Source organism: Leptinotarsa decemlineata, unplaced genomic scaffold, assembly GCF_025532065.1.
Source record: "Leptinotarsa decemlineata unplaced genomic scaffold, Ldec_3_MD MMD2_tig00026282_RagTag_RagTag, whole genome shotgun sequence".
NCBI lineage: Eukaryota > Metazoa > Arthropoda > Insecta > Coleoptera > Chrysomelidae > Leptinotarsa > Leptinotarsa decemlineata.
Window position 1 is genome coordinate 18,521,700 of NW_027412668.1, and position 13,797 is coordinate 18,535,496.

Here is a 13,797-nt window from a genome sequence, read left to right on the forward strand (position 1 = left end):
ATTATCATCTAATCGATACAATACACACGTCGTTTGGAATGAATGATATTTAATCAAAGTGATGAAATAAATTAGACTAAATAAATTTCTTTGAAGTAACAAATCTTTTTTTTCCGTGTGGGGTCTTCCCTGTTAAATGAATTGTGTAGATCGTGTATCGCTGGATTGTCGTGCGTTCGAATTCTGTCAAACGCGTCTTCTGCGTGTTGTCTCATATATGGTTTTACGTAGTGTATGTTCAGGTCTAGATTTCGGAATATGTACCTATTCGGTACCGATCTTGGAGCGTTTACGGCAGCCCCTAAGGTCGCGTTCGTAAACGACTGGATCTGTCTTCTGTATGCCGCTGCGCACTGGCCCCAGGCAGTGCAGTCATACAGGATTATTAGTAGTAGTACGGGCTTTTTAATCAGCAGCTTCATTTTCAGCCCCATGTTGCTTCTTTGCCTTACGTGAGACCTGAATGTTGATATTTTGTCTAAGGTGACACCCAGGTGTGCCCGCCTCCGGGTGAACAGTATCGCTTGACTCTTGTCAGAGTTTATACTGATGTTTCAAAGGTTGGCATAATCCTCTAATCTGTTCGCCCGCTGTTGCAAGTATCTGGTAATTTGCGCATGGCTAGTTGATCTCACCAGTTGAGATGTGTCGTTGAGTGTTAACTTGTTAAAGTTGTTCTCAGGCTTGGACACGTCTACTGTGTATACCGAGAAGAGGTGTGGCGAAAGGACTGCACCTTGTGGGACCCCTGCTTCGAGTAATCGCATGGTTGAGAGTTCTCGTCCTACTCTACAGCGGATCGCCTGTCAGCTGGAAAATACTCGATTAATTTCACCGTCTGTTTCGGGTAGCCAAAATTGCTCATTTTGGCCAGAAGTCCGTCATGCCAAACTCTGTCGAACGTCTTGGAGACGTCTAAGAAAATCGCTCCGGTGTGGTATCGTTTGCCCAGGTTGAAACCTTCTGTCGCATAGTCTACTACCTTCAGGACTTGTAAATCTGTTGCATGTTCGGATCTGAAATGTGGGTTCACAGGCTCTGGTCTGTTATTTATGCCCCTGGACAAGTAGAGAAGCGGATCAGTAGTGGGAGCGAGGGTGGAGATGATAATGTGAACAGAAATGTGACTTGCAGAAGCGAGGTGTGCAGTGCTGTGAGATGTGCGGCGTGACAGTAACAACCATAGCTGGGCACCGTTAATCAAATAGTTAACTTCGTTAATCGTTAATCCGCTACAAAAAAAGTTAGCTTCGTTAAGCGTTAAAGCGTTACATTTCGGAAGAATTAACGCAAGTTAACGTTAATCGTTAATCCGTTAATATGTGTAAAATTGCATTTTTATATCGTTGCGTTAGTGAACTTATACAACTTGTTGGTTTAGGTTCTGGAAGTTAACAGGTTAGGAATAAAACAAAATACTTGTATAATTCAAATGTGTAATTTAATCGTCGAGCATAAGGTGCATATTCCCCTTCATGAACATTAACATGTTGAAGTTCTCGTCTGAAAGCGAGGCTCGTTTTGGTGTTAAAATGTCTTTACCCGTGGAAAACAGACGTTCAACTGCAGCGCTTGAGGGTATAGCAGTATTGTATTTAATAAATAGATTTATAAATATCTGTTCCCCGAGGAATGCAGCATCGTTGAACGAGTCTTTTGATTTCAACACTTTAAAGAGTTGGAGCTCTTTGGTTTTTCTATAGACTGAGTGACAGAATTGAAAAAGTCTTCCTCCTCGTCATCATCGTTGTTACTCGCATTGCTCCCTCCGCCAGTTAAACTATCTCTGTCCTTCGAATTTTCTGCTGCTTCTTGTCGTAAAGCATCTTTTACCTTTTTTTCCATGACCTTTTTTACTGCATCCACTCTACTGCTGTCATACGTTTCCAGCCATATCAACCGGAACTTTGGGTGAAATGCCGCGGCAAGTAGGCACTGTTCATCATTCAGGAGTGGACCAAACCTTTTCTCTATGCCATTTAATAAGGCATTGGCTAAAGCTGTGCAATTTACTAGGCCCTTAGATTTAATATTTTTTAATTTATAGACAGTTGCTGCAATCGTCGCTAGTAGTGATCCGAGATATGCTTGAGCTTCTCCTTGGATACGATCGAGGGCATTCGCGACAGGTGCCATAACCTGTAAATAAGTATTTAATATAAGTATTGATATGATGTGGAAAGAAAATAACTTTACTAAAACATTAATTTAAATTATATACATATATGAAATTACCTTTGCGTACTCTTTCATTACAGTCACATCTTGGTCATTGAAAGTTAGAATTTTTAGTTGAGTCATAACCCTGTGAAGAGAAGGCCTTTTTGTTTCCAATATACTGTTGAGAACGACAATAGCATCATACAGAGAGTTCCACCTCGTCGTATTTGGAAGGACAAGTCGTCTGCCTAATTCAGCATGAATGCTATCTGCCGCTACCGTACTACGTGATTGCTGATTCCAGAGAGTACGTGCCTTGGCTAAGGCACTTCTGTAGGGAGTCTTGAAAACAGTTATTTGTAGAGCAGCATCTGCATCTTTGCTAGCGACCAGATTGAACGTATGTGCAGCACATCTCATGTGAACTGGCAAAGTATTAAAGTTTTCTAATATCTGTTCATTGATTTCATTGCACTGGAGACGATCAGGAGCATTCAGTATGCTTTCTACTGAAATAAATTCTAAGTCATCATTTTCTTCTGAGTTTGGATTTAAAAGATTGGCAATATCAGGGTCAAACTCAGACTCTAAATCACATGATGGCAACTCTGGAAGTATGTCGATCTCCGAGCCGAATTGCACAAATGCCTTTACAAAGTTACTGTCATTATCCGTAGTAGTCCTAAAATAAAATTAAGCCTGTTTTTTAAGGTAGCCTACGTTGAGAATATGTGTACAAAATTTCATGTTGATCGGCTAAGTAGTTTCTACGTGAAAGCGTAACAAACGAACAAACTCACATTCACATTTATAATGTTAAGTAAGGATTACGTAACCGATCCACATCACCGTAGGTCACATCACTCACATCACGAAAAATAGACTTAACTGACCTTGTGATTTTTTTATCTATGTGAAATTCATAGTGAATATCTATCATTACTTGGGCCAGGATGTCGTATGTATGATGACCTTTTAGGCGTATGCACGTTAATACTGCATGCATTCTGGCTCTTGTGATAGCATCTAACCAGTGAACTGTCATGCCCAAATAACTTTTGTTGTGAGCTGACCAACAGTCAGCCGTCGTTGCCACCCAATCAATTTTTCCAAGTAAACTGAAATTAAAATTATAAACACATCACGTAAAAAAATGCACTAATAATAAATGAAAATTATATACATATGTATATGCATGCATACCTATTTTATGAACCCCTAATTATTTTAACTTTTTTCAAATAAAATTATACCTACGTAGGTATACGTATACGTAAGGCGACGTTTATCTGTTAAAAATAAATAGAAAATAGGTATTTATTTTAGTTACTTACCTAATCAGGTGTTGCTTCAATTCAATGTGTTCGTCAGTAATGCGTCTACCCAAAGTTCTCCTTGAAATTGAATTTTTGCTAGGGTTTAACGTTTTTATCAACGCACCAAAAGACTTGCTTTCGACAACATGTAAAGGAATCATGTTTGAAACAAATAAATTTACTATACATTTGTCCACTTTGGCTTGGGGTACACCGCTGCCAGTAGCTGCAATCCCGAACGATTCCCCGATGCTCAGCTGTCGACCCTGTTGAATTCTTCTTTTAACGGGATTAGGATTACTGCTACTTGTGCTATCATCATCGGCAGAATGAGTTCTCCTTTTTGTCTTGCCCCGGTTAGAGGCCGCCTTAACAATCTCTTCAAACTGTACGTACTGTGACTCATGTACCCTTCTTACATGTTGTTTCAAATTATTCAGGCTTGATACATGAACTTTTATTTTGGTGTCTTTCGGCAAGCATCGCTTACACGCAAAAATTATTTGCTGGCCCGATCTGGATACAAATTCCACATACTCAGTCAAATGTGGCCATGGATTCTCATCAGGACCGCTGAATTCCGATTCCATGTCTTCCATGATATGGTTTTAATCACTACACTGCACAGCCTACACTTTTTCTAACTAAATTACATTCACTCTTCTTTATCAATACGCAAATGATCACTGAGAGTAATTTATAATAACAACAAACAAAACTTTCGTCACTCTAAGCTCTGGCGCTAAGTAATGAAATGATCAAACGAAAAAATATCTTCGCAGTTTTCTCACTCGCACGTGCCGGCAAAATATATCTAGTTTTGTTTTTGTTTCACGCGCTGCCACGCGCCGCTCGGCACTTGTCATTCGTTTCATACTTGTCTGAACCTGTTTTTCGCGCCGCGCCGCGGTGCCGGTAAATAGTAGGCATTAGATTAACGATTAACGGGCTTCTGCATATTAACGGAAGTTAACATGTCCGTTAACATTTTTAAAAGTTAACTTAAAAGTTAATTCGTTATCAAAATGTTAACTTCGTTAATTAACGATTAACGGATTAACGAGTTAATGCCCAGCTATGGTAACAACCTACGAACACCCAAGGAAACGATACCCAATGATGGGCATATACAAAATACAGTGTTCCACCGGCTCCGGGCCTATGAACGTGACCTCGCTGTCCGCAAATCAGATCCAGCCTCATCCTTTTTCAAACATCATCGTGAAACAGGACACACAATAAGCTTCGAAAACATCCAAACCATTGCCACCGAAAAAACTCTCCAGGCCAGGATAATCCGCGAAGCTATTGAAAGTTTAAAACGATGACTCACAAAGATAGCCACATTCATGGATATCATTTCTGTCACGCCGTACATCTCAAGTCACATCCCCAGTCGGCTTCTCCACTCGTCCTGGGATATAAATACCAGACCAAAGCCTGTGGTCCCACAGTCGACGCTTGGGAGTAGGCAGATTGAGACCCATACGAGACCTGAGGGTACCTCTATATAGTACCTTCTTGAAAAAAGTCGAAGCCGAAACGCCGAACATTTGAAAACACCAGACGAAGTTCAACCCGGACTTTCGATAATCAGATTGCTGAAAGCGATGTTTGTCTATTTATAAGTTTAATAAATACATTTTACTTGAAAATGTTGTTCAATTAGTAGATATATAATTTGATAGATATACTTTTGAGATGAGTGAATGCTTCCAAGTTTCCAAAAGTTTTTTTGTACTATAATTAATAGGCAAATTTTAATTTTGATTATATATTTTGAATGAGGAATTCAAATTTCTTATCAAGTTTAGTCTATTCAATTTTTCTACCAACAGAAGAATTACTGGATTTTATTACAAACGAAAGGAAACCTCCTCGGATGTTCCAGTCACGGTGTGTTACCATTGTGTTTCGCCCCTTTCACAGGATTTATTGATATCTCTTGACCTTCGACCTTCGAACAACCGAAGTAGTTTTTATGTCATGTCAGGGAAGCTTCCTGCTTGTCTCATTCGATTGATGAATTGGTTTCTGTTGGACCTTGATTGTACGATATATCTCCAAACATAGATTTTCATCGCTGCAATTGTTTGAATTCCTTTGATTATATTTTACAAATGGGCGTATTTTTTTAAATGGTTTTATTTAGCTTGCCCTGTTTGTTTGGATCAAATTTAGTTTGACCTCCTTCCTATTGACATATTGATCTGATATTTGGTAAACACATTCAGTTTTAATGACAATACAATTTAATAAATTCTATATCATTGTAAATCCATGATGGCCGCAGCTACAAAATAGCGTATTATATATTTTTTCACAATTACCTCAATATAGGTATCAAATGACAGGGTTTGACTAGTACTTTAGAAGTACACTATAAAAAAGCAAATCTAATATAATCTATACAAAAAACTTTGTCAACTCAGAATCGGGATGCAAGCATGGATCTCCCACCCAAGTCAAGATTTTGTATACACCACCCAAGTTAAGATAAAAGTTTAAAACGTGCCGAGAGTTGTGTGGCATTAGGGTGAATAAAAATTAGAAACTGAAAATTTGAAAATAAAATAAGCAACACATTTTTTATGTTGATCGGTTTTATTGAAAAAGAATTGTAGGTAATGTACTAAAAGTTGAAAAATAATTCGGAAGGTCGTAGCAATCAAAAATGTCACCTCACAAACCACAAGAGGAGACTAAATCATCTGTCGGTAACAAATAAGACAGATGGGTATCCGCGGCTAAGCTAAACAGTGGAGACGGGAGTGGGTTAAACAACTTAGCAAATTTCAAAAGATCTTAATGGGCGCCAGGTAAATTTAATCCTCCAGATACCCTAAGTAACTCACAATATCAATAACTTACCAATTAATATTGGAAATAAAAGATAAAGGTCCCCAATATGATTTATTCAGTAATCCTAACTTACATGGATTAACCAACAACGCTTCTAAGACAACAATGCAATATTCACACTACTACGCGATGTTCAAATGTCCATACAAGAGCGCGGTGTATATACCACGAATTCAATCAGCCATAAATTACGGTAGTAACGACGCTCAAAAAAACTACAATACGTCGAGTAAAACTACCACGAAAATTGAGTAGGTGAAATCGTAAATACTAGTATCGGATGGTAAGACAAACTCGTTTGCGTCGCGTGAGCTCAGGCGTAGGCGCATCGGTGTCAATCAGCAATCGTGAAAGGAAGAATATACCTCAATTTCCGTTTCACAAATATCTATGTCAATCAGGTATCAATAAACAAACTCTTAATCAATAAACGATAAACAAACACTATATCAAACAGGTATCAATAAACAGAAGGGCAAACAATTATTTAAATATCTCAGTATAGCACAAATTTTCAAATAAATCAATTATAACTTGCGTGCTCCTTTTGGGCCACCCGGTATATGGTGTTAGGCTACCCTGTAGTATGGCGGAGATGGATCACCCTGTAGCACCGGAGATGGATCACCCTGTAGCACCACCAAGATAGATCACCCTGTAGCACCGGTGGATCACCCTGTAGTACGGCGTAGATGGATCACCCTGTAGCACCACCAAGATAGATCACCCTGTAGGGCACGACAAGCTGGACCAGTAATGGATCACCAAATAAGATCCAGAAAGAAAATAAAGGAAAACAGGAACCCTTGACGAAGACAAAAAAAAGCAATCAACGGTATTGATCAGATAAAAATATAATGAAATCGTTGGGAGTAGCGTAACCTGAGTGAGTATGCAAATACTACGGCCAACGATTTTATTATTTTTTATGTGATTAATACCGTAGATTGCTGAACAGAATGGTGTGATGACTGCTACCTAGGACCTTCCGAATTATTTTTTAGCTTTAGTACATCTACATTGTCATTATCTGTTTCTTTTAACAAAACCGCCTGACATAAACTTTTTTTTTACTTATTTTATTATTGTTGTTCTAGAACACGAAAATTATGTTGATTGGTTGTCAGATGAATAATTTTAGTGGACAATGAGATTGTTATGCAAAACTTTTATTCAGTTTTCATCTTCATCAATCTCGTACAGTTGTTGAAAGGTATAAAATAAAAATGAGCCACAATAGAATTATCTGGGAGAGCCAGATGTACCTTTGTGGGGTTTGGATACTCGTTAGCATAATGCTGGTATTCGAAAGCACCACGGAAAGGGCGACATCTGCTATTATAATACGAACATCAAACATTCAAAAACGCGAAATAGCTTTGAAACAGTTATCTTCATAGTAAGGTTATGTTAGGTTAGGTCCAAAGTGAGTGGGTTTATTCGACCCTCCACCGCAACCCGCAAGGGTTTATTGTGGCTAACACCTATTCACACTCGACCAACCCAGCTTCTTATCGAAGCCGATTAGTTTGTATGGTGAGTGGTCTTTCAGGTTAGATGGTAAGAGTACGACTCTGCCGAACTCTAAAAACCTGATTCGGGCCCCAGCGGGGCAGACACAAAGTATGTGTTCTGCTGTTTTATAATTTTCCAAACAAAGCCGACATACACTGTCTTCCGACAGTCCAAGTCTCTGCATACGATGATTCAATAAGAAGTTCATCCCTACTGTAGTCCAACAACTGTTTGGTATCAAGCTTCGAAGGGTGAATAAACGCCTTGGAGTGAGCCATTCCTGGAAGATTCTGCCAGAATTCCATAAATCTTCTTGCCATCCAGGTATTCAATTTTTGTTTGGCGTAGCCTAAAGCGATGCCAATGACAGGTTATGGTCTGATGAAGCTGCTTGCAGCACCCTCCTTTGCAAGAGAGTCAGCTGTCTCATTGCCTTCCAGACCAGTATGGCCAGGAATCCAGACCACAGACAATCTGTTGAGTCTTCCTATCGAGGAGAATCGTTTTTGGCAATTTTCTACCAATTTAGACGTTGCTCGGTAGGATCCAAGAGCTTCCAACGCCGCTTGACTGTCCGAGAATATTTTTATTGACCGGTGTATGAGGTCGGATTCTTCCAATCTCTCCGCATACAATTCAATAGCGTAAATTTCCGCTTGAAATACAGTTGCATAGGTTCCTAGGCAGGTTGATATCTCTGTCCTGGGTCTGCGACTGAAAACACCTGCACCAGAACCGGAAGGTATTTTTGATCCATCTGTGAACCAACAACTATCTGCTATTAATATTCCCTTCTACCGGAGGATCCAGTGATCTCTAGTCGGGAACAGTACTTTATAAGGAAGTTCCTAGTTGACAGTTGAAGGCATAAAGTCAGAGGTAATTTCCAGAATGCTGTGACTTCCAGTCTGTTGTACTCATTAAATTGATTTGTGCCATTGGCAATGTGCACAAGTCTATATGCAGTCCATCTAGCCTCACATTCACTTTTTTCTACACATCAGAGGCCAACCTAGACAAGAAAATATCCTTTCAGAACAATTCAAAGAAACAAATCAAAATTATTAATACCGTTGATCAAAGAAATGCTGTGCAATTTATTGGTGCTTTATATTCATATATTGATGGTGATCGAACATTTCTTGTTGAGCGAATAATCAAAGTAACTCATAACTCACACTCTCAAACCAATGACTAGATTCATCACAGATGAATAAATTCGTAACTCTACAGTTGTGAATTGAAAGGGGTATATTTTTAAGAAATAAATCACAACTTTGTTGGGAATGACTTCAGTCTACTCATGACATCAATGACAGTAAGTAATGACATTTATTCCTCATTTGATTAAATCCCAGCCATTGGAGTTTTGTTCAAATCGAAACAGATATATTGTCAAAAGCCAAATTGTCAAAAATACTAATTTCTGAAAATACGTTATTTTCCAAATTTATAGCCTCGGTACGTCGCACTGTAATGGTCGATCTAGTAAAAGTTCATTTACCTAAATATAATTTTGATATTCGGCAGTTAGCAATAATGCTGATTTGCAATATTATACTTTGACCTAAAATCGGGATTAAGAGTGTGGGGACATTCGGCTGCCATCTTCTGAAGAGAACAGATCCATCGCCCCTGAAAATGTACCTTCGGTAAGACCTTATCTTTCGTATTGTTGGCTTGTTAGATTATATTTTTGAAAAATCCTAACATTGTTGAGGGGTATGTTGTACCTTCATTTAAATAAACTCTAGTATTTTCTGCTGTTTTATAATTTAGTTTCTTCTTTGCATGATCTTCACACCTTTGTATAGAGTTGATTTTGAAATTAATTGCTTCAAACTTCTCTTTGGAAGATTCCCCTAATGTTTTTGTATAAACATGGAGAAGTAGCAGTTGCGTTTCAATTATTTGAAAATTTTGTATTCAGAATATGTTCTTGAACGTCAAACTTTATCATTGAACATTTCTTTCTGAATTATGAAGTTTCTAACGAAAACCAGTAATAACTCGGGAAGTGAGAATGAGTGTATCTTAAAAATATTCCGGGTGGTTTAATCTCAGGCTCAAGACATTTTGAAAATATGTTTAATTTTTTTTCAGATTGCTTCTTGAAATTAAATTTAACGGCATTTCTCTCATTCGTAATATCCTTCACTAATTCTATATTCATTCTCACAAGTTATAACTTCATGTAATTCCTCGGATTTAGTGAAGGGACTGTAGAACTATATATTGAAAAGTTACCTCAGAAATCGGACTCAGTCAGTATGTCTGGGTGGAAAGTGTTCTAGTGCTTTACCAGTTGACTATGGAGTACCTCAGGGCTCTATCCTTGGTCCCATTCTGTTCTCCCTATATATATCTGACTTTCATAAAATAATTGATCATTCCACAGTTCATCATTATGCAGATGACACTCAGTTATATTATCGATTTCCTCCAAGTAACTGGCAGGTGGCAATGGAAAAAATTAACAGCGATCTACAAAAGTTACTGGATCTATATATAGCCCATAACCTGAAATTGAATTCTAAAAAATCTCAGCTGACACTTTTTGGCCCAAAATACAAAAGGTGGGAAATTGAAGGAAGAATTGAAATCCAACTTTGACAAGACTTACTATAAATAATTACAGAAAGCAAAAACTTGGGTTTGTGGCTAGATACTGATCTGAGATTTCACAAACATATAAATTTACTTCGTCGTAGCTCGTACAGTAACTTACGTCAAGTCTATCAAAGTAGATATATTATGACTTCGAAATTGAAGTTGAAACTTTGCGAAACCCTCATATTGTCTAGATTAGCATATCATCTACGGGCCTGCTTTTATACAAATTGATGTAAATCGCTTACAAAAAATACAAAACAATTGCATTCGTCTTTCTTATGGTGTGAGGAAATTCGACCATATATCCCCCAAGTCCGAGAAGTCAGGTTGGTTACCAATTGCTGAAACCTGGCAGTTCCTTCTCGTCAGTACACATACATTCCTCATTCACAAAAAGCCAAATTATATTTATGAAAGATATAAAACTTTCAAATCTCTGAATAATTCGAGGACACGAAACCGTCACACTTTTATTATTCCAAAACACTTGACAGCCTGATTTTCTGGTAGTTTTATTTACAACTATATCAAACAACATAACGCTCTGCCCAGTGAATTTAGACACTACTCCATAGATAATTTCTAGAAAAAGTTGAAAACATATGTGAAGTCTTCTCTGGATAGATAATATATTCATGTTATGCCTTGTTCATATGGTGTTCCCTTTGTCTCGCTTTTGTGTATGTTTTGCTATATATTTTATCTCACTCAAGCTAAGTAGATTTTTAATATTTACTTTGAAATTTACAACCTTTGTTTTTTTCTTAGTTTTACAAAGATTCATGAACTACTCACTTATCAATGTATACTAGGTAATTATTTTATATTTATATATAATACATGTTATCCCCCACGTTAAGTTGTAAAACACCCTCGGCTGAACTTCGCCCCTTCATTGATTATTGTATCTACTTCTTCTTTATAAATAGTGTATGTCAATGAATGAAGCCCATTTATTATTATTATTATTATTATTATTATTTCTCGTTCGTTGAATAATATTCATCCTAATACAGTTAATTTTTAGATTACTCAACTTCTTTCCGGCTTCATAAATGAATCAAAGCATTTTCTTTCAGCTGAAATGCGTATCGAAATTAAGTTCAGCAATCAATTATTTATGAGTACATCATTTATGATTCTTGATTATTAAAAACCTTGGTCTGATGTAAGATGCTTGTAGTGTAACGACTCATACATGTAGAATTTTCATGCAAATCAACATGACCTACTTGAAAGTAATTATTACAGTTTATTGTATGATTTTCACTTTGAAGGGTTTTACAAAAACCGCGACATGTGTTTCGCTATACAAAAGCTTTCACAAGCATAAGTTAAAACAGTTTTAATTTGATGTTAAATTTGATTTATTTCACAGAAAAATTGTCAATTAACTTTGGACTCTTCAGACTACGAAGAGCACAAAAAAACTGAGTACCAGTAGTAAAATTTGAACCCAAGACAAGCCTCTCAACCTCAAACGTCAAGTCAAAAACAAAACTTCTCGGTATTTTGCAGTAATCACACTGGTTCACTTTAAAGAAAAACGTCTGTCGTCATAGTTGGTAACTGAACTGAGCCTAAAGACACAATCTTCCGGTAACTTCTTAACAAGAACTGGTGTAAAGAATATTACTGGAGTTTTATCCCAACACCAAACCGTTATTTCAACTCCTCAACACGTGTTTCGATCACCAAGTGATCATCTTCATGAGGAAGATTGAACTAAATATACATACAATGCTATTCCTATTTATATCATAGATACCTCTGCATGGTTGTTTCAATTTAATTTTACAATGTTGCCTTATGTAATAGTCAGGTAAATCAGATAATTGAAATATTGTTTTAACAAGCTATATAGTATACTATTAGTTATTGGTCCACCATTGTTACTCATAACCATAATCAAAATAGTTTAATGATATAATAATTTTTCTGAAGAAAGGATGGTTGGGTAACATATGACCACGCCGTAGAAATAATTTAAGACTAATAGATAAGGCAACACTGTAAAATATATTCAAGACAATTAAGACTCAGGTACCTTGCAGAGGTATCTATGGTATTAATAAAGATAACATTGTATGTATATTTAGTTTAATATTGCTCTTGAAGATGATCACTTAGTGATCGAAACACGTATTGAGGTGTTAAAATAACGGTTTGGTGTTGGGATAAAACTCCAGTAATATTCATTACTTAACCAAAGGTTCCAAACAGTTCATCACATGAACTGGTGTATGAGATTTTCTGAAAGAAATACGCCTTAGCCCCAACACCCAGTATTTAAGGCATCGCGCGTTCGAGAGCTTGTTTTTACTTTGCTAGAAATGTTCTTCTCGAATATACTTTTTCTTCCTTCATTTTGTTGAGCCTGAAAACATTTCAAGTTTTTCTAAAAACAGCAGCTAGAACAGCTACAATAATTTCGATTCGACAGAAGCGAATGTCAGCAAATAATACGAGCTTATATTTTTCTCTTTTTCAATTTTCGTCCATGATATTTAAATGTAGTGCTCATTCCCGTTTCTCTAGAAGGTTCATTCAATCCCCTATTTGGCCACTTTCCAAATTATAAATCATTCCGGAATAGCAAGTCTCCTTGTCTCCAGAGAAGTGCGTCATTCCGCCAAATGCATGTTGGATCGAAGTGGTATTTTGATCGCAACTGAAAATGCATATAACATTATTCTTCAGATTCAGTGATTAACTTCAATTAAAACTCTTTACAAAGATGATTGGATCATGAAAAGAAATTTCTTCCACATACAAAAATAGTCTATCCAAAACAACTAGTTTCCAACATACAGTGCGTTTCACTTAAAACGAGTTACCCAGACGAGTCACACACCTCTCAGATCAGACCATACACATGTATGGAGCTCTGCCCCTGAAGCTGCTGGATTCCATCCAGAAAAGAGCCATTCGCCTGATTGTGAAACACGAACATTACTTGCAACCTTAATAGTCTGGAACATCGAAGAAAGGTTGGAGATTTGTCTCTTTCACAGACTTTCATGGGAAGTCGTCAAGTGACTTGGTACATTGGATATCACCAAGAGCGGTACATATCAGAAATACACGACGGACAATGGCTGCTCATCGTTTTGAGGTTCAACTCAGTATACCTTGAACTTCACTGTGCAAGAACTCATTCATTTGGAGAAATGCGTTCATGTGGAATAAACTTCCTGAGAACGTTTTTCCAAATGAATTTAATCTCTAGTGATTCAAATCCAACGTGTTCATGAAAAAAAGTGAATAGATATTGAGACTTGAAAAATCATGTAACACGTCATCTTCATTTTTTAGGGGGACACATTTCTGT

At 37.2% G+C, this 13,797-nt stretch overlaps 4 protein-coding genes across 7 annotated transcripts in view; 1 reads left to right on the top strand and 3 right to left on the bottom strand.

Annotated features, from left to right (window-relative positions):
* LOC111505089 (uncharacterized) overlaps window positions 1-13,797 on the bottom strand; it is a 312,186-nt gene that overhangs the window by 160,412 nt on the left and 137,977 nt on the right. The window lies entirely within an intron of this gene.
* The window catches only part of Nasp (Nuclear autoantigenic sperm protein), a 92,168-nt gene that overhangs the window by 39,161 nt on the left and 39,210 nt on the right, over window positions 1-13,797 (top strand). The gene's annotated exons all lie outside the window — the stretch shown is intronic.
* LOC111505094 (uncharacterized) overlaps window positions 1-13,797 on the bottom strand; it is a 71,417-nt gene that overhangs the window by 34,358 nt on the left and 23,262 nt on the right. Inside the window, exon 2 of one of the 4 annotated variants that reach the window (XM_074179960.1) lies at window positions 10,156-10,337. The exons of the other annotated variants lie outside the window; for them this stretch is intronic. The gene's annotated coding sequence lies outside the window, so the exon portion shown is untranslated. The remainder of the gene's footprint in view (window positions 1-10,155; window positions 10,338-13,797) is intronic. 4 annotated transcript variants of the gene reach the window in all.
* On the bottom strand, window positions 1,663-4,075 carry LOC141484576 (uncharacterized). Its single transcript, XM_074179542.1, has 4 exons — window positions 3,495-4,075; window positions 3,054-3,278; window positions 2,236-2,842; window positions 1,663-2,139 (listed from the first exon to the last, which is right to left on the bottom strand). Exons 1-4 carry the CDS (start codon window positions 4,073-4,075, stop codon window positions 1,663-1,665), a joined length of 1,890 nt encoding a protein of 629 aa, XP_074035643.1.